This window comes from Protomyctophum parallelum (genome assembly GCF_964188405.1).
Source record: "Protomyctophum parallelum genome assembly, chromosome: 7".
Taxonomy (NCBI): domain Eukaryota; kingdom Metazoa; phylum Chordata; class Actinopteri; order Myctophiformes; family Myctophidae; genus Protomyctophum; species Protomyctophum parallelum.
Window position 1 is genome coordinate 45,972,304 of NC_139705.1, and position 20,701 is coordinate 45,993,004.

The 20,701-nt window shown below is 43.0% G+C and overlaps 1 protein-coding gene across 1 annotated transcript in view; it reads left to right on the plus strand.

Annotated features, from left to right (window-relative positions):
• Nucleotides 1-20,701, plus strand: part of slc9a8 (solute carrier family 9 member 8) — a 60,045-nt gene that overhangs the window by 7,686 nt on the left and 31,658 nt on the right. Inside the window, exons 3-4 of the mRNA XM_083768799.1 lie at nucleotides 3,102-3,182; nucleotides 8,840-8,898. Coding sequence (XP_083624925.1) covers nucleotides 3,102-3,182; nucleotides 8,840-8,898 — 140 coding nt within the window. The remainder of the gene's footprint in view (nucleotides 1-3,101; nucleotides 3,183-8,839; nucleotides 8,899-20,701) is intronic.

Sequence of the window (20,701 nt, forward strand, 5' to 3'; positions counted from 1 at the left end):
TCTAGCATTATGTAAAAGTGTTGTGGATGTTTTAGATGTTTTGGCAGAAAAACGCTTGGCAGAAAACCACTCTGGTATGAACTATGCGTCACACCCACATTCCAGGAGTGCTACTGTAGGTGTGAAAATGGGTCTGTGTCTCTGTCTGTAACCTTCTTTTCTGCTCATTATTTTAACCTGTTAAGGCCTGATGCCCATTCTACAAATGTATGCAAAGTGTGTTCAAAAAAAAAAAAGTTTCTATATCAGTGGACCCCCAACATTATATGTATTTGACCACTGACCCCATCTGAACAAAGATAAGTTCCAGGGACCCACAGAAGCAAAGAGATTTGTTAAAAATGTGTGTGCTATGAGCTTGTGTATATATGCTATTTTTGAATTGCCAACGTATAAAGTGACACAAATTGCCCTGGGTTATTTAATCCATTAACCCATTCTGACCGGGCACCCATTTTGGTGTCGGCATCATGTTATGCTTTAGCTATTTAAAAATAGCAGATCTACAAGCTCATATCGCGCCACCGAGTGGCGCGATACGAGCTTGTAGGTCTGCTATTTTTGAAAAATCGAAGAGCGACTGACATTTCTAGAATCTGATCTCAGGTCAGAATGGGTTAATCAGACCAGTGTGTTGTCCAGTGGAAACCTCGTATGAATCTGATCTCAGGTCAGAAATTATGGGTTAAATCATAGCGATTTATAGCGATTTATAGCAGCGGAGCACTTTTCCCCTTGGACCGGATGTTATCCCGGATGTGGATGTAGCAGCTAAATGTAGCCAAAACACTCTAGAGCCCATCGACAACAACAGGAGGTTTGATTAAATCTAAAGCGACTAGACAGCCCACCAAATTAGACATTATGATTTAGATCAAGAGTTATTAACGTTTTACGATTTTTGGGATCGTCAGCTAAACGGGTGGGGGGGGAACATTTTCGATGACGTCCCACTGTTACGCAACATCGAGTATTGCGCAACAGGCGCTCCTAGGCTGTGGAGCGATGCGATCGGTTGTGATATCAATAATCTTCGTCTTTTGGATAAAACAATTACCGGTAGTAACACTGGGTGTTACTAATTGAAAGGATGGTGAACTTCGTCCTGGGCGATTTGGGTTTTAACCGGTGTCACGATTACAACATAAGAACATAATACCATGTTATATTTAATGTCACCTAACAGGAGAAAATATTTCCTCCCTCTCTTCCATGCACACAGCTGGGGCTCCCACTTCTCTCTGTCTGGGCATAAACACGCTCATTAATTATTCAGATAGTCGCTTGCGGAACACGTGTGCTTATCTGAATAAAAAAAACGACACTTCCATGTGTGCTGGCATTCTTCTGTTTGTATAAACACGCACGTGCTGTTCAAATGTTTAGCGTTTCTCAGGCTTTACTTTGGCTAATGGCCCGTAGCAAGCAACACAATATGTATCGCAGCTGTCTGGAAATGGACTACTAGGTAAAAAAACAAAACACAACTAGCAGTCAAAAACTACCCCAAATGGACAACACCCTTGTTGACAATAGTGATTATGTGTAATGTATCTTCTGAACCATCCTTTAGCCCCATGGTCACGTCGAGCTTAATATTGGACCCGATTGACACAAGCCATACAATCTACCTAAGGTTTTCATACTAAAATGTCTTCTTTTCAGAGAGACATATCAAGAGAAAATGTACTGTATTATCGATCTTTCTCTGTCCCAGCAACACACTCTCGTGGGATCTATCACCAGTAAACATCAGACAGTCGCAAGGTCAGACAGCACATTCTTAGGAGACCATTTCTAGGATGTGTGTACCATTTAGCCTCTAGTGGCCCCAATTGGGATGTATTTAATAATTAACCCATGCTGACCTGAGATCAGATTCATACGAGGTTTCCACTGGACACACACTGGTCTGATGAACCTATTCTGACCTGAGATCAGATTCTAAAAATGTCAGTCGTTCTTCGATTTTTTTCAAAAATAGCAGACCTACAAGCTCGTAGCGCGCCACTCGGTGGCGCGCTATGAGCTTGTAGATCTGCTATCTTTCAATAGCTAAAGCATAACATGATGCCAACACCAAAATGGGTGCCCGGTCAGAATGGGTTAAATATCTTTGGTCAGATGCAGAAAAGTAAATTCTCCCTGTCCCATCGGGGATGACAACAAATATCCCCTGGGTAGAGAGGAGAAGGAGGGTGTCTCAGAAGGTAGAGCGGGTGGCGTGGGAATCACAAGGTTCCTTGTTCGATCCCCAGCCCTCCAGGCGGTGTGCTGAGATGTCCCTCAGTAGAGATATTGGACCTTGTAATTGCTCCCTGCGTGCCCCTCCCCCCTGGGGCTTGACGCCACTTCCTAATGGGCTCTGTGGGGGATCTCGCTCCAATTACCCTTTAGCCACTTGGGTCTTATGAAAGTTTGTCGTACGACGAATGGGGGAAAAATAGCAAATATACAAGAAGGGATGTCACAATTCTGAAATGCTATGTCTTTGAATCGAATAGACTATTTGTATTAACATTTTTAATTGTACAGGGTGAAATGGATACAGATCAGATTACAAAATGCCATGGGCTTCTCTGCACATTCTGTGCTGAAAATCTGTTATGCGTATGATGGGCAACAATCATTTGCAGTTGGACTACCTGCTTATATGTTTGAATATCAAGTTCCTCTTTGTTGTTCCTGTTTGTTTTGGGGCGAGTTCATGACCAATATGGTAATTTGTGTGTAGCCAAACCATTTGGTTCCATTTGTACACTCTCAGAGTTAAATTAACATTAATTTTACAATATAAATTGCGGGTCCCAGAGATAGAAATGCCATTAAATGGGGTTCTGTAGACTAATGTCAAACTGGGGGTCCTTGAAATTAAACGGATTGAGAATCACTGCTAGAGCTGTAAAAACTTCTCTTATGGGAGGGGTCCTTGCGGCATATCTTTTCAAAGTGTGGTCCGCGGGGCTAATTATAGTGTCAATTTGGGGGTCCTTGATGTGAAAAGGTTTGGGAAGCACTGGTTTAGATCATGTGAGCACAGCTTTGCAGACATGCTGGCCAGGGTTTATCAGTGACTGTGTTTGTTCTCTGTGTTCCCACAGGTATCTGCATCATATTGGTGCATCTGCTTATTAAGTTCAAGCTGCATTTCCTCCCTGAGAGTGTAGCGGTTGTGTCCTTAGGTGAGTATTGTTATTATACAACATGCACTGGCTAGACTTGTTGTAAAACAAGTGCTCAATATGCTGTTTCATTGCTTATAGAGTGTTTGATCAGCTCTTAAAATCCGACTTTTAAAGTGAACGCGTATGGTGGCACCTGGAACTGGGCTTTATGCTAACGGCTAGCTGCAATAAATGAGTTAACAGAAAGGTAGGTTAGGTTAACCCTAACTTGGGTTAGGAATTAGAAGGCATTTTTAAAACTGACCTCGGGTCGAAATGGTTTAAGAGCTGGAGAGACCGGAAGACAGACCCCTGTTATTGAAGAAACACTCTTCTACAGCAATAATATAGAGCTTTAACTGTATTTACCAAAACATCACATACACTCTCTTCAAATATTTTTAGACTGTTACCTCATATATACAGTAAGTAAGTACAGTCGGTTGTTTGGCAAGGCAGTGACGGTTCCGGGAAAAAATAAGCAGAAAATCACTCGGCGACTAATTTTGTAGTTGGCAACAATGCTCCACTCTGCTTTTGTATAAATAATGAACGGCTGTTCTCAATCTAAAATGGCTGTTCTCCTTCTTTTCATCTCTTTCCCTCCCATTTTTCTTCTGGATTCTCTCTCTACAAAGCTATACTGCATGTCACAGTATGAAACTCCCACGCAGATAGCCTAGGTATTGTCCAGCCTTCTACTAGAGATGTCTACATTCAGGCAGATGGAAATAGTTTTTTAATACAGCCTTATGCAGCACAGATGTGCCTTGGAGATGTTCCACAGTAGAATAATCAATTAAAGGACCTATTACATAAAATCCACTTTTTCAATTATTTGGGTGTTTTTTTTAGCTCCCCTGTGTATTTTCTATCCCCACAAATATGCAAGTTTGAACAATCAGGATTTTTCATCATATAGGGGCTTTTATGGAAATTGCTCTCAGGAACAGCTCAATTGATTTGGTTGTATTTGTGAGGTCCGCTACTTCTGTGTTGCCTAGAACAGGGGTTCTCAACGTTTTTGGCTGGGGACCCCTGGAAATGCTTTGGCCATGTCTTGCGACCCCCCCTCCCCACCCCCAATACAAATTGACTGCTACAATAACCATCCGTAATTATAGAAAGGTTTACGTGTGTACTATGTAAACTCTTGATTTCCATTTTCCAGCCATTCAGTTGCAAAAAATAGAAAAATGTATAAATAATAATAATCTGGGGACCCCCCCCCAAATATACCACCAGGTTGAGAACCCCTGGCCTAAAACCATAGAATTGATTTTTGGGGTCATGTCAGTGAGATTTTGGGGTCATGTCAGTGACATATGACCAGTGTACTCTTTGGCTCGCCCTCTACTAGGCTGCCTTCTACACTAGAGTATCAGCAGAAAGTGAAACAGCAATACTTGATAAGAGAATTTTCAGCCAATATGAGTTGTATCAAATACAAGTGGTGTATCTTGTGAGACAGGATGTATAACCATATGCCATTACAATTATATCGTCTGTCGGGTGGAAACCTTGTTACCTTATATGTCCAAATCTTCAGGATTCAAATTCAAATGGCAAAAGTAGCAGGCAAGATCAAAACGTGTTGCTTCATGCTGCATTTTACTACTTTAGATGCTTTTGTGTCACGCTTTAGTTCATTTACAAAAAACACGTTTACATTATGGAGATAGGCAGTCTCTACCAGATACGGCAACGATATATTCATTCACATGGAGATACGGAAGGATAGGAAATTCTCTGTGACATGAATGCCCTTATTTGGTCTGGTAACAAGAGGACATTTCTTTTTCGTTTTTTAATATTTGTTTTTTGGTGTTTGTGCCATATAAAATAGCTCTAACTAGTGCTCGTTGTCTAGTGCTGCAGTGGTGCCCGATCCGAACTTAAACCGGGATGTTTAACGGCGCTAATTGGAATGGTGGTCTCGGTAAAGCTATGCAAGGTATGCGGGTTGTAAAGCCAGACACCTTGGTTCCTATGTGTTGAGGTGTACTTGATCTTGGATCTTGTGTCTTGAGTGTGGTGTCTTGTGTCTTGTCCTATGAGCTGTATCCTGTATCCTGGGTCTTGACCGTCTTGCTTGGGTCTTGTAGATTCTGAGGATTTGAGATCGTTGGAGATACCGCGAGCGTGGCTTGGTATCTGAAGTCTATGCTGTGCAAGTCTAGTGTCACGATGAAAACTAAGACTAACACGAAAAATGTTCGTCGACTACCTTTTTCCACTGACGAAAACTAAATGGAAACTACATGAAAACTAAACTATGATGAATAAAACTAAGACTAAATATACTGACGATTTCGTCAATAAATAAAAACTAGACTAAAATGTTAGGAAGGGACTAGTGGACGAGATCCAGTATGAGTCATTTTACACTTGGTTGCATGCTGAAAATAGCCGATCTACAAGCTCACAACACGTCGCAGCAGATCGGCTATTTTCAGCAAGCGTAAAATCAGCCATTACGACGGCATCGAGGCTCACCAAAATACAAATCTCATGACATTTAGTCGACTAAAACTAGACTAACACTAAAACATTCCAGGGGACTAAAATGGGACTAAAACTAAATAAACTATTAAAAAGACTTAAACTAAAATAAAAATTGCTGCCAAAAACAACACTGCACCGCATCGCCCCTCCCCCTTTTAGCACGCTGTGCTGTGTCACTGTTTTCCCCCTGTGTCATATATATATAGAGACACCCTCAATGCTTTCTTTCGCCAGGACAATGGAGGTCATGTTTTGCTTTTCCCCGCTCGTGCCGTCCGCGGTCGTGTTATTTTCGCCGCTGGCTTGTGCAGCCAGCCGCGGCCACTCTGGACCACCGTGACCTCAGCGCTGACCCCTTCCCTTCCTCTTGCGTATCCCTGCGTGACGCATCGCAGACAGACCTTGTCTGGAGGTCCTTGCAGCTGCGTGGGTCATCTGGCTCTGTCCAGGAGAGATAACACTGCTTATACAAATCGGGACGGACCTCTTGGTTTCCTTCCTCCACCCATTATTTCCTTCACCGTGCTGGTGTTTCTGTCTCGTTTTGGGCAGTGGTTTTGTGCTCATCCACCCCCCCTCGTCTCACACCCCACATAGGGCTGTCACCATTATGTCATTTTGCATCACGATTCGGGCCGATCATACTCTTATTTTACCGCTGTTTCGGCGCTGTAGAGCCGAAATGATTTCGGCTCGTCAGAAATGTTCAGCAGCACCGAAGAGCCGACTTTAGGACGGTACCCCCCCCCCCCCCCCCCCCCCCCCAAACCTCAAATGACGTCACATTGTAGGGTCAAACCGCACCAATGACCGCACCAATGATTCGAACAGAAAATATTGTACTTTTACTATTATTTGCAAACGCTTAGTTACTACAGTAAATATAACAATTCAGTTCAGTTCAGTTTTATTTTCGGAATGGTGGACATACAGTTCATACATAAAACACATTTCCATTTCTTTCTCTACTTCTTTTGAGTGTCCGTTGCTTATGTCCTGTCCAATATCCGAAAAAGGGCTAGGGAGAAGCCATAGACTTGTCGGGCCCTACCCCTGGAGTTCATTTGCATATTTAAGTGCACAGTGCATACATTCATATCATACATATAAATGAGCATATAAACATACATATAATACAATAAAGGTATAGTTGAACCGCTCAGTTCACACGGGTGTAATGTTTCTTTCCTCTTTTGTTTTTAACTTTGAGCCCTTAGCATCCACATTCTGGTGTGAACATTTAGCGGTTCACTGCAGGGATTGACACTTAAAGGGACACTTCACCCTTTTTGCAAAAAAATATATGTTAATGACGTTTAGAAGCTTTAGAACACTTTCCTGGGGGTCTTTATGTGTGTAATATGTGGTTTTAGATATTTTAGATTGTAGCAGTGAGCCTGTTGTCTCTGATGTCATGGACACTGGGCTCACTTCCTTCCTGGACTACATGTTGTCTCAGTAAGACAGCTCTCCCCCTACCGGCAAGGAGGAGCAGTGCACCAAAGAATTATGGGAATTGTATTCCAGGAAGGTAGTGAGACCAGTGTCCATGACATCAGAGACAACAGGCTCACTGCTAAAATCTAAAATATCTAAAACCACATATTACACACATAAAGACCCCCAGGAAAGTGTTCTAAAGCTTCTAAACGTCATTAACATATATCTTTTTGCAAAAAGGGTGAAGTGTCCCTTTAAGGATTATTGCCCTATTGCCCGGGGCAAGTAAAAAAAGAAAGTTGGTCAAGTCAGTGGTGTTGGCTCTCTCGTTGCCCGAAGTCCCGAACGGCCAATTTTGCGCAGTGTTTAGTGATTACTATTGGAATGCGTGCACATTCCACTAGTAATGGTGTGGAATGTGCCCCCACATATACACTCGCTCAATTGTTTATTATTATTATTTTTTCTCTGTTAAGTGGACATGATTTTTGGTCAAGTAGAACATGACCTGTACTTGCTTTTGAGACCCTGAGTTCACAGCGAGTCATGTTGTGATCTTGTCGATCGGCGATCAGTGAACAAGAAATCTGGTGTAGACGCAAAGTGGAAATGGCAGACGACTAAGTCTAGAGCTCTCTAGAGGACCCCCAGTCAACCACTGTTTTAAGTGGTTTATGAATGTGTTCTTCTGAGCTGTATAAACTGTCAAATTATCCGTGTTCATTTAACTCTGAGAACGCATAAATGGACACATACAGGTCCTTTATCTCTGATAATGTACAGAGGGACCCGGTCGTAAGGGTCCCTTTGGTTCCATACGGTCCTTTATCTCTGATAATGTACACAGGGACCCGGTCGTAAGGGTCCCTTCGGTTTAATCTTAGAGAGAAATTAACAACACTGAGGATTTTACTGTGTAATAACAAGGATAGCTCTGCTCTCCCTTTTTAAAAGCAAAAGAAAACGCCCACAGGGGCCTTTTTCAAAGATGAAACTAAAGACAAAAGCCCCTCTTGCACAATAGTGTGTCATCTGAGCATAACATAAACCGTAATGGACCGTTGTCAAGCAGGCCTCCCATTATGTTTAGCCGCATAAATAATAACTCCCAGCTTTAACTTGTACTATACTTCTTCCATTCATGCATTCACGCTGCCGTCTAGGCCGTGGTGCGAGTGAGTAGTGGTGGGGCCTGTTCTTTTTAAAATTTCATATGCAATGGTGAAATATTTAGAGAGTGCTGCTGGAACTATAGGGCTGGACGAAATTGAACCAAATCTAATATGATGTGTTTTGACCAAATGGCTTGCTGTCGATAATTATTATGTTGATGATGATATGGTATTGTTGTCACAGTAATTTACATTTTCTTTTTAATAATAAAAAAAACGACCCTAGTTGGAAATGACCATGACAGAGGTTATGTGAACATGCATACAATAATATCTTTATTTGAATAGCACTTTTCAAAATGGTAGTGCGTTTAAACGGCAATTGGAACAGAAGCATAATATAAATCATACAATTTTTAAAAGCCACGGATAAGAGAGGTAACAGAACAAGTTATAACACAATATGAAGATATAACTATCCATACAAAAGCAATCAACATACAATCAAATACTGTACATACAATATACATATATATGTATATGTATGGCAGAAATGAGGTGATTTACGGAAAAGGCTTTTTTGTGTTTTTAAGTGAAACTTTCTCCACCTTTTTGCAGGGATCCTTATGGGAGGCTTCATTAAGATCATCGAGTGGCAGGAGCTGGCCAACTGGAAGGTACAGTAAGAAAAACCTAATGAAAAACCTTGTTGTGTGACGAGGCATGACCATTTGCATTCAGTGACCATTTAGTGTTTATTGCGACCTGCGGTCTCAATAAACACTATACATGTATTTACAGTCTATACATAGTGTCTGTCGCTCACTTGTCTTAAGTAATTAGTCAGATATGTGGGTATACTGAGGGCATTGAGGGCAAAGCCGCATTTACTATTTTGATCGAATCAGATCAGAGGAAGAGAGAAAGTCAGGTCCACTGAAGTGTTATTTTAAACTGGTAATTCCACTAAGTGTTTGCTACTCTGTGATGAGTTGTACCATTCTGCCCAGTTTTAAGCTGAGGCAGCTAAAATTCACGCCAGTGTGCAGGAATAATATTGAAATAGTGAAACTTGCAGCACTTTTTACTTCTGGTTTCTATATTATAGAAACCAGAAGTAAAAAGTGCTGCAAGTTTCACTATTTGTACGATTAATTCTGACATCTGACGGAGTGCAGGAATATAGAAACCAAAAGTAAAGTAGTGCTGCAAGTTTCACTATTTGTACGATCTATCCTGACAGAAACCGAAAGTAAGACGTGTGTAGCATAGTGGCTCCGAGGAGCCTCGGTATGATGGCCTCAAAAGTCTAATATGGCCCCCGGTCCCTAGGGATACCCCTTTGGTCTAGTTTTTAAAGATATTGGACTTCCACGTGGGAGACCCGAGTTCGAATCCTAGGCGTTACATTGGTGCCGTGACCCGGGTCGGGATTCCCCGTGGGAGGAGGTCAAAAGGGGGGGGTGAGTGTACCAGAGTGGTTCAGAGCCTCGGCCTGATGGCCTCAAAAGTCTAATATCTCCCCCGCTCCATAGGCATATCCCTTTGGTCTAGTGGTTAAGATATTGGACCTTCACGTGGGAGAACCGAGTTCAAATCCCTGGCTTTACACGTGCTCCTCGCACATTTCATGTCCAGGATGTCACATTAGACAGTTCACCCGGTCACAGTGCTCGGGTATGACGCGGCGGTGTATTCTCTGTTTAGGGCCAAATGGCATTCTAGTTTGCTCTGCTTTTGGGTTGCTTTTTGTCAATGTGTCAGATTGCTATCCTGTAGTTGTTTTATTTGGTTTAGTCCAGTGAGTTTTCTATCTGGTGGCTCTGCTTGTGTTTGTTCCAGGACCAGCTGGCTCTCTAGAGGTTCTGTGTGTGTATGTGTGAGTGCTTTGTTATGGAGTGCATCTGGGTCACTTTCTCTTAGGTGGTTATAAAATTCAAATGCTCTATTTTTTTATTTTGATTATGAGTGGGTATTGTCCTAAATCTGTCCCGTATGCATTATTTGGTGTTTTCAGCTGGATCCGGAAAATAAATGCAGTTATATGTTATCTTGAAGCACTGACTAGCTGACTGACATATCAAACGGGGGTCTTTGAAATTGAAACGTTTGAGAATAACTGACTGTTCTATCAAACGCTCACCCTCTGATGCACTCTCTTGGTGCAAGACAAGTCTCTCTCTCTCTCTCTCTCTCTCTCTCTCTCTCTCTCTCTCTCGCTCTCTCTCTCTCTCTCTCTCTCTCTCTCTCTCTCCCCCCACTCTTTCATGCAAACACTTGTCTCTACTGTATCTTTTCATCTCTCTTTCTCCATTGCCTGCCTCTCCCTCGTCTCTCCAATCACATTCACCCTATCGGCTCAGTTGTGAATATATTGCTCTTTCTCTCCTCTCTCTCTCTCTCTCTCTCTCTCTCTCTCTCTCTCTCCTCTCTCTCTGTCTCTCTCTCCCCCCTCCCTTTGAGCTCTGTTTCTTCTGGTTGCCTATGCAGCCTTTAATTAACATTCCTTGTTCTCTGCCAGTGAGAGCGGGGGAACAAGAGAGAGAGAGATAGCAGATAGAGAGAGGGAGAGAGAGTGAGTGGGGTGGGGAATGGGATGGGGTTTAGTAAAAGAGGCAGGTTGTGTCAATGGGTCCTGCACACAGGGGCCCATTGTTTGTCAGCCCGGGGGCCCCCAGAGTGTTGCTGAGTCATCGGTCCCAGTAATCAGAGCCCCCTATCCCCCCCAGTTTACCCCCAGCCACCCTCCCCACTGTCCCTCATCCTCTCCATGGCCATCCAGAGTGTCTCTTATCAGGATGTCTGTTGGACAAAAACCTCATATCTCTATGTTTCAGCTTTTTTTTTCTTTTTTTGCTCATAATTGTGTGAACTAAGTAAAGGCTACTACTTCGCCATACAGTGTGCCGGGCAAACATAGCCGATCTACAAGCAACAAAAAAACTCAAAAGTGGAAATGGGCTTTCTGTAGGGTTTCAAATAGCAAAAGTAGCAGATGGACAAGCTCAAACCGTGTCACACACCACTTTCGAGCTTGTAGATCTGTTGTATGATCAAGTAGGGCATTAATTTACGAAATAATACAAACAGTTAAAATATGGAGCTAAGAAGTTTCTGCCCGACGGCAACAATATTTAACCAATGAAAAATATTAACAAGATCTTGTGAATAAATAACAGTCAGTTTTGGACATACAAGGTTTCCCCTACCCAATAGCGCTGACATAGGCCTATACTGTGTGTATCTGCTCGTACAGTATGTGTCTGTCACCATGAGCACTCATCTGAGAACTCCCGACATGATATCCTATTCCCCCTCGTACCATAACTTACTGTACCTTGAATAACCCTGGTAGGTACATGATCAGTACAGGCACGTTTTGTCTGTCTGCGTCTCAGGTGACTTCAATCTAAAGCCTGACTGATCGGCCGATATATCGCCCACTATTTGACATTTTTTTACATTGTCATCGGCAATTAATGCAGCCGACGTGTTCCAAGTTTTAACCACTTGCAACCTGCCGAACCCTATTTTGGGGCATATCCATGTCAATTACAGATGCAGAGATTAAAATAGGGTGCATTTTTCATCCCAAAACGCAGTTTAGGAGACGCAATAATACAACGACCTCTGCATCCACGGGATGCACTACTGTACTGTTTTTATTCTAGTTTATTTTGCTAGCTTTAGTTATAATAATCATTTCTTCTTCCTTTTTCTACATGAATATAACCACATTATAACCATATAAAAATGAAATGGGAGTTAAATGCTGCAATTTGTAGAAATGGCAAAATATGACTCCTAACGTCGCTGAAGTGGGAAATGTCCCTGGGACTCATCTAAAAGACCATCCCTGGATGTTTATTAGCTTTTCAGAGGTTGGGGACGGCATTGCTGAATGGGTAGAGAGAGTCTGAGCACGACATTTTACCTTAACTGCCGCCTCCCACCCACACCCCTCCCACCCACACCCACGCTCGTCGCTCACTTGCGAAGCACCCGTGGGATGAAATGGGTCTAATTAGAGTAGGTTTGCGGATGTGCATGTTTCTCCTCCCTTTCTAATAGAGTAGGTCTAATTATATAGTAGGTGGACATTTTAAACCCTTTTCCAAAGTTCTCAAAAATAGCTCACAACACGTTATGAGATTGTAGATCGGCACATTTCTTTTATTTTAAATATTTGAAAATCTTGAAATAATCAGTTTTTCAGACTTGACTAGAATTGATTTTGCACTTTTTACTAGGAAGTCTACGACTCTCCTAAGATTGGTCAAGCTTTTAACTTCCTCTCTTAAATGTTACCCATTTTCAGTTTCACAGAACATGAGTCATCTCTGAGTAGGGATATAGCTGCGGAGGTTTCTCCCTGATTGCACGGTCCTACTTCTGCAGGGGCGGACACGCTTATACGCGTTAATCGTGCTTTTGACTAAGTGGTCATGATGCAAATCCATTACAGTAGTATACTATTCTGACCTGTTTGCTTAGGAGAGAGAGAGAGAGAGAGAGTCTTGCGGGGGTAGAGCGGAGAGAGATGGAGTAGTTTGTACCAACGTAACCTGTGTTGTTGTTCACTCAGGCTCACTGCGGAACACAGCCGCTGGCGATGCCAAGACACTGTCAACATGGTTGTTTTTCAGACGCAGCCCCTGTTGAAAATGTGCGTACAGTCAGTGCTGCACTTGCCTATGGTCAATGCTTTGCTATCCAAAGTTAATGGACAGCTTCTGCTTAACCCATTTAATAATAATAATAATATCTCAAACTTATATAGCGCTTTTCTGAGTACCCAAAGACGCTTTACATGGGGGGGGCTTTACAGAGTTAACAACAAATTAAAAACAACTTTAATAGAAAAGGAAAAATAACACTAAAAGCTAAAGAACATTAAAAGACAGTGAAAAAGGGTTAGCTAGGGAAGGCAATTTTGAAGAGGTGGGTTTTGAGGGTGGATTTGAAGGTTTGAAGTGTAGGGGCATCTCTGAGTGCCTTAGGGAGGGCATTTCACAGGGTTGGGGCAGCAAAGGCAAAAGCTCTATCCCCCAACGTACGGCGTTTGGTTTTGGGGACGTCGAGGAGGTTTGCATCACCAGACCTGAGGGAGCGAGAGGGGGCATGGCGTTTGAGGAGGTCACAGAGGTATGGGGGAGCCAGGTTATTTAGTGCTTTGTAGGTGGTCAGGAGTGTTTTGAAGTGGATTCTTTGTTTAACCGGTAGCCAGTAAAGGTCACGGAGGACAGGTGTAATATGGTCTCTGGAACGGGTACTGGTGAGCAGGCGGGCAGCTGAATTCTGGACATATTGCAGTTTATTGAGGACTTTGGAGGTGGTGCCGTAGAGGATACTGTTGCAATAATCAAGGCGGGATGAGATGAAGCTGTGGATGAGTGTTTCGGCTGCGGAAAATGACAGAGAGGGTCGGAGACGGGCAATGTTCTTGAGGTGAAAGAAGGCGGTTTTGGTGACTTGGTTAACATGGGGGAGGAATGAAAGGGTGGGGTCGAAAATGATGCCAAGGTTGCGGATGCGGGTGGAGGGTGTAACAGTGGATCCATCAATGTTCAGTGAAAAACCTTGGGTGGAATTGGTGAGGGAGTTGGGACCGATGATGATGATTTCCGATTTATTGCAATTTAGTTTGAGAAAGTTCTTTTGCATCCATGTTTTAATATCTGTGAGGCAGGCAGTGAGAGTGGAGTGTGTGGTTGGGGTGATGGCTTTGGTGGAAAGGTACAGCTGTGTGTCATCGGCGTAGGAGTGGAACTGAAGTCCATGGTGACGGAGGATCTGACCTAGAGGGAGGATGTATATGATGAAGAGGAGGAGACCAAGAACTGAACCCTGGGGGACACCATGGGTAACTGGGGCAGTGGAAGATTTGCAGTTATTGATGGAGATGAATTGTTGTCGATCGGAGAGGTAGGATGCCAACCAGGAAAGGGCAGTGCCGGTTAAACCGAGGGAAAACTTATTTTTATTTAGACCTGGTGTAACCTATACGTTGTTTTACCTTAAATGCCGAATGCGCCCTCTGTGTCTCATATATACCATCATCATTTATTTTTTGAATAAGAATTTGAAGTTTTAGGAGGCGTTTTTAGAATCGGCCTCAGGTTTAAATGGGTTAATTCTTGTTAACCCATTCTGGGCGGGAACCCCTTTTGGTGTTAGCATTATGATATGCTTTAGCTATTGAAAAAGAGCAGATCTACAAGCTCATAGCGTGCCGCCGAGTGGCGCACTACAAGCGTGTAGGTCTGCTATTTTTGAATAATCGAAGAACGACTGACATAGAAACATAGCTTTTTCCGAAAACTGTCAGGATGTAGAAGACATTTTTAGAATCTGATCTCAGGTCAAAATGGTCTCTCTCTGTCTCTCTCTCTCTCCCCACCATACTGGTTCTCAACGTGAGGTCCGGGGTCCTTTACGGAATTAAGGTTATGTAACTCTGAGATGGAAACAAATGGACTCGTACAGCCCATATTTGGTTGAGTCACTTATTTCTCTCGTAAAATCTGGCACCACTGCACCTATAGCCAACTTGAATGTGGGCTCTCCATCTCCTCCAGCCATAGCCTGGTTTCTGAAGCCAAGCTGACAGTGAAGTGAGTCAGGCTAGCTCTGGCCTCCAGGACACAGCCCTGCTATAAGCAGCAGCAGAAGCCAGGCCACAGAAGCCCTCGCAGGCATGCTGTCATCCCTGGCTCCCTGCTACCCTGCTCCCTTCATCCATCGCCTCCAACAGCCACCAGTCTGCTGCTTGTGCCCAAGATGCAAGAGGCATTATTTATTCGCCCCATTTTGCACAAATATGCATATCAATTCGTGAGCATAGCTCCCAGAGTCGGCTTAACCCATTAAGACCTGAGGCCGATTCTAAAATAAAATGTTTTTCTGAATCCTAACAGATTTCTGGGGAGGAAAAAAAAGGATGTTTCTGTATCAGTGGTGCTCAAACCTTTTCATGTCAAGGACCCCCAACATTATATTTATTTGGCTACGGACCTACCTATATTTAAAATATTTTGTTCCTGGGACCCCCATAAGATTGGAGTAAAAAAAAAATCTGCACACATTTTTACAATGTTTCAAAAATAGCAGATGTGAGCTTGTATATCTTCTATTTTTGAGTAGCCAAAGTATTACATAATGTTTAATGTGGTTAAAATTAGCGTTGTCTCTCTCTCTCTCTCTCTCTCTCTCTCTATATATATGCTGTATATATTTAAAAAAGCACTTTACCGGTTTCATTGGGTTAAAAGAGATAAAAGGTGCAGAAAGATAATAAAAAGTCCTAAAATAATGAAAAGCAAATGAATAAAATATGTAGGAGAGAGAAGTTACAGCAGTGCTACTGGTATCAAACCACCGGTGCTCATGGAAGGGAATAATATTCAGGAGAAAGAGAAATTAGGACCAAATAAGTGCATACAATGGACTCGGGGGAGGTTTGATAAGGGGGCGGCTGGGGCTCAGGAGGTAGTGCAGGTCGTCCAATGATCCCTGGGTCGGCGGTTCGAATCCCGGCTCCTCCTGTCCACATGTCGAAGTGTCCTTGGGCAAGACACTGAACCCTACATTGCCTCCAATGAGTCGGTCGGTGTGAGCTCGCCACCATTGGTGTGTGAATGTGGGAAGTGAGGACGCTGGCGTCGACTGTTCGCCGCTTCATCCCTTAATGTATGAATGAATGAACCATTGTAAAGCGCTTTGAGCATTTGGAAAAGCGCTATAAAAATGCAATTCATTATTATTATTATTATTATTAAAAGGCCTTGTGTTTCAATGGAAAACCTTCAAATACAGCTTGATACATTTAATGTTTGTGTTTGGTAAATGGTAAATGGTGCATTTATATAACGCCTTTATCCAAGGCGCTTTACAGAGATTGTGCATTACATTCACCCATTCACACACACATTCATACACCGATGGCAGCGGAAACCATGCAAGGCACCAACTAGCACATCGGGAGCAATTAGGGGTTCAGTGTCTTGCTCAAGGACACTTCGACAGTAACTCTGGGGGAGCCCGGGTTCGAACTGGCAACCTTACGGTTACCATCCAGGCACTTGACTCTACCCCTGAGCCACCGCCGCCCCTGTCCCGTGTTTGGGACAAGATGACGTAAATTGTCCCTTCATTGTCAATGGTGTTTTTAAAACAAACATTGAACTAAAAACAAACATTAAACCTGTATATAGGAGGGGCTAGCGCCCTTAAAAAACCCCCAAAGAAATTAAATATTTGTATATCTAAAATTCAGTTCAATGATTCAAATATTGGACCACAGATAAAAAATAATAATATTACACAGTAAAACACACCTATACGAAAATGCGTGGATGATTTGTGGTGTAGCTTGTTGTGAGCCCTTTTCTCTTTTTTTCATCCATTCTGTAATTCATAGTTTGTGCTTTTGCATGATGATGATGCTACCAGCAGTTTTCCATTACAGTACACTGACTGACTGGGCTGCAGTGGTCGTTCGTAAAGCCCCCCGTAGAAATGGGACGTACTCTCAGAATAGATCTAGAGAGAGAGAGAGAGGCAGAGAGAGGCAGAGAGAGAGAGAGAGGCAGAGAGAGAGAGGCAGAGAGAGAGAGGCAGAGAGAGAGAGAGAGAGAGAGAGAGAGAGAGAGAGATTTTAATTGTAGTTTCAGGGTGCAATTTCCCCCCTATGTGGTGATGATGTCACTGCTGTGTGTCAACGCACAGCCTCAAGGGAGTCTACATCCTAAGAGTATCTCTGTCTCTCTGTGTGTCTCTCTGTCTCTCTCTCTCTCTCTCTCTCTCTCTCTCTCTCTCATATCACTCCATCCGCTCCTCTTTCAGCTGCATCTTCTCAACCGTCTCCAGAATTAGTCTTTTGTCATTTAGGTCAAGTTTCTTCCATCCGCCTTAACAGTTGTGTGATGAGTCATTTCTTGACGGTTTCATCTTTTAGAATGTTGTCTCCAGAGAGGTGCCACTCCCTGGTGACATTTAGACAAACCTAAGCCCCCTCCTAAGCACCCATCAAACACTCATCTCTTGTGCATGACACGTGCACATGCATGTGCAATTGAAGAGCGTGCATTGCCTACTACTATGTGTACGAACAGGTACAGTACACACTGGGTTCACCTGTTGGTTCATATCGTGGCTGTTAGTCAACATATGCGTACTGTCTGTGCACGCGAGCATGCGGATGTTCAGTTGTACATGTCAGGGCGTGGTCAGTAGTGCGTACACGCGTGGCCTGCTTTCCCTCTCTGCACCAGATGGGAAGAATACTCAACATAGTTGAACTTTCACCTTCCTTCGCTGCTGGGCTAGAGCAGAGCTCCACCTGGGCTAAATGTCAAGATGATGAAATTCATCACCCCTGAAGCATTATTCTCCAGTCTTTTTGGTTTAAGTCTGAATGCATTAGTGAGCTAGATATATGGCCTTTTGCTTCACCTTTGCCGAGATTTACTGCACAGTAAAAAAAAAAAGAGAAAGTAAGTGAGAGTGTATAAAAAAAGGAAGAAACCAAAAATACACAGGGAAGACATATTTGAATATTCTAACCACACCTGGGGGTCTATTATAGTAACTTTAACACCATAGACACATACAAAACAATCACGGCACTCCATCTTTAACCCATTTTGACCTGAGATCAGATTCTAAAAATGTCTTCTACATCCTGACAGTTTTCTGAAAAAGCTGTTTCTATGTCAGTCGTTCTTCGATTTTTCAACAATAGCAGACCTACAAGCTCGTAGATCTATGAGCTTGTAGATCTGCTATTTTTCAATAGCTAAAGCATAGCATAATGCTAACACCAAAAGGGGTTAATGGGTCCACTTAGGCCCCATTTACACTGGCAGACAAATCTAGGCTGAATCAGATCTGTGCCACATCCAGATTGAATTCCGATTGGTTTAAATGAGTCCGGCATGTCTCATTTAAACAAATCTGATTCCAATCTGGATGTGGCTCAGATCTGATTCAGGCTAGATTCGGCTGCCAGTGAAAACGGGGCCTTGGTTGCAATTGTAGACTCAGAGGAGTGTGGGTGTGTAACGGTTTGACTTTGATGTAATATTTGGGGTGGCAGTTAGGACTCTGGTCAATGCCTTTTACATGGTATACTAGTAGCCTGGTTAATAAACCAGACTAATATCGCACGGATCCGCGGGATATTAGTCTGGGGAGGCTCAGCTTGGATTTCATTTCCAGGGAAACATTTTCTCTTTGACGCAATTGGTCAGAGCTACTGTCAGTCAAAGGTCTCAAGCATTGAACGTCACTGTACCAAAGCCCGCCCATATTGCATACCGTGTCCCTATTGGAGGCCACATTCTCTGGAGTAGGAAATGGGCGTAAAATTGAGCGTCTCCAGACCGAAATCCGCCGGTAGGCAATTTTGTTTTGCCAACGGCTGATTCGGTCTGGTTTATTAACCAGGCTAGTATACTAGTCCCAGTTTGTACAAAACCACTTTTTAGACAACCTAACTAAGGATTTAAAAGAACAAATAGCATTAACCATATAACCAGGGATTTTGAATAGATACCCACAAAAGCAACCATTCAACTCAAAACACAGAATAAGTCACACAAACACAGAAAACCTCAGTTCAACTTTTTGGCATCATCCTAACTGTTAACTAACTTTTGTTAACTCTACTCCCCCCTCTCTAGCTGAAAGGAGGATACAGAATTAAGAAGTGAAATAAAAAGTGATGAAACAGAACTGAAACATTAGGAAACACAATCCATGCCAGTACACTACAATAGAAACACAGACCAGTGGCCAGTGTTTCTATTATTTGAAAAAAAAAAAAAAGAATCACGTCCTGGCACAGGGGGTTATAGTGCTTAAAACGTAACCTGTCGTTCCTTAACTTGGATTGGGTTAACATACACAAGATATAACAATAAAGACACCTTGAACTTGCATGTGGGAGGATGAAGGACAGGTTTTGACACCAAATCTCACCAAATTAGGTGAGATTTGACACCAAATCTCACCTAATCCCCATACAAAGACCTTGTATTGGGGACACTGATGCTATCATGTGTGTAGACGTCATCTCTCATTTTAGTCCCAAAACAATTAAAGATTAAAGAGTTCCCTTTTTTGGAATCTACTTCCTTCCCTGAAACGTAGCTTAACCAACTTGAAACCCAGCATCCCTATTCCGTGTGGTGCGGCAGGCAACCCGGGAAGGCATCTGTGTCATTTTAGCCACTATAGCCATTATTTTATACTTTGCAGATCTACAAGCTCACAACGGGTTGTTGTGAGCTTGTAGATTGGCTATTTTTAGATTTAGTGTAGATTCTGGTCAGGCCCAGACCGGCCCACCACAACAGAGAACACAGCAGAAACTCTACCGCCCGCTCCGTCAAGGCACACACAAACAAACAGCCCTAATACCACCACTTTTACAGAACAACATAAATGATACAAACTACACAACCCTTTGTAGAGGGTTTATTTGTCACAGGTACAGTGAAATTATCATGACGGCACTGGCAGAATGGCAGCACGCCCGGACCTTTCCTGGTGGCCTGCCTGTCCAGGCCCCCTGGACATGGCGGCCCCCTGCGGTCGCGGCCCAGCGGGAATATGCCCGGTACATCGTGTTTCCAGTCCTGCCCTGATTTCTGGTTCTCCAAAACCAGAAAGCAGTTGAAGTGGTTAAGCCTTAGTGCTTGTGAAAAGGAAGTGTGCACTTCCTCCGTCACGGTTTCACTCTCTGTTTCATTAACGTGACTTAATGGCACAGTAGTTGGTTGCAACATTGATTCCTAAAACCAAATAATAAATTTTCCTTACTTACGTCGAAGTAGCAATACCACTAAATACTCTGTTACTAATAAAAGGCCTTTATTTATTAAAAGTTTTATCTACCACCCCTACCCCACAGCCCCAGCCATGTGCGTGCGTGCGTGCACACACACACACACACACACACACACACACACACACACACACACACACACACACACACACACAATGAGTGAGATTGTTATCTGGGTGCTTAGCTAGAGTCAATAATGTGTAACATGAGAACCGAATGAAACATGTCTGTCACCCCTTTGGACCCAAACTTCCGAATCAGCATCCGTTCTATTTGTCACATCACAGTTCTTTTTTAAAGGACCGCTCGCACTGGAACGATAACTACAACTGTATTTTTCATCTAAAATAGCAGATCTACAAGCTCGAAACCCGCTGCGCAAATCGATTTTGTGGATCTGCTTGATGCGTTTGTGTGACGCTGCAGTGTGATAAAGCGGGATGTTATTTTACATGTCAATTTTAAAAAGCACCAACAGTTAGAATATGGAGATAAGAGGTTTATGCCCATCCACTAGTGTGAGAGTTAGAATTATTTTTTTAAACTATAGTTCTAGTGCTTGGTTGAAGCGTTCCCTTGTTTATCTAGTATTCTGAGAGAAGATGAGAGGACAGAGTTAGAATGAGAGCAAA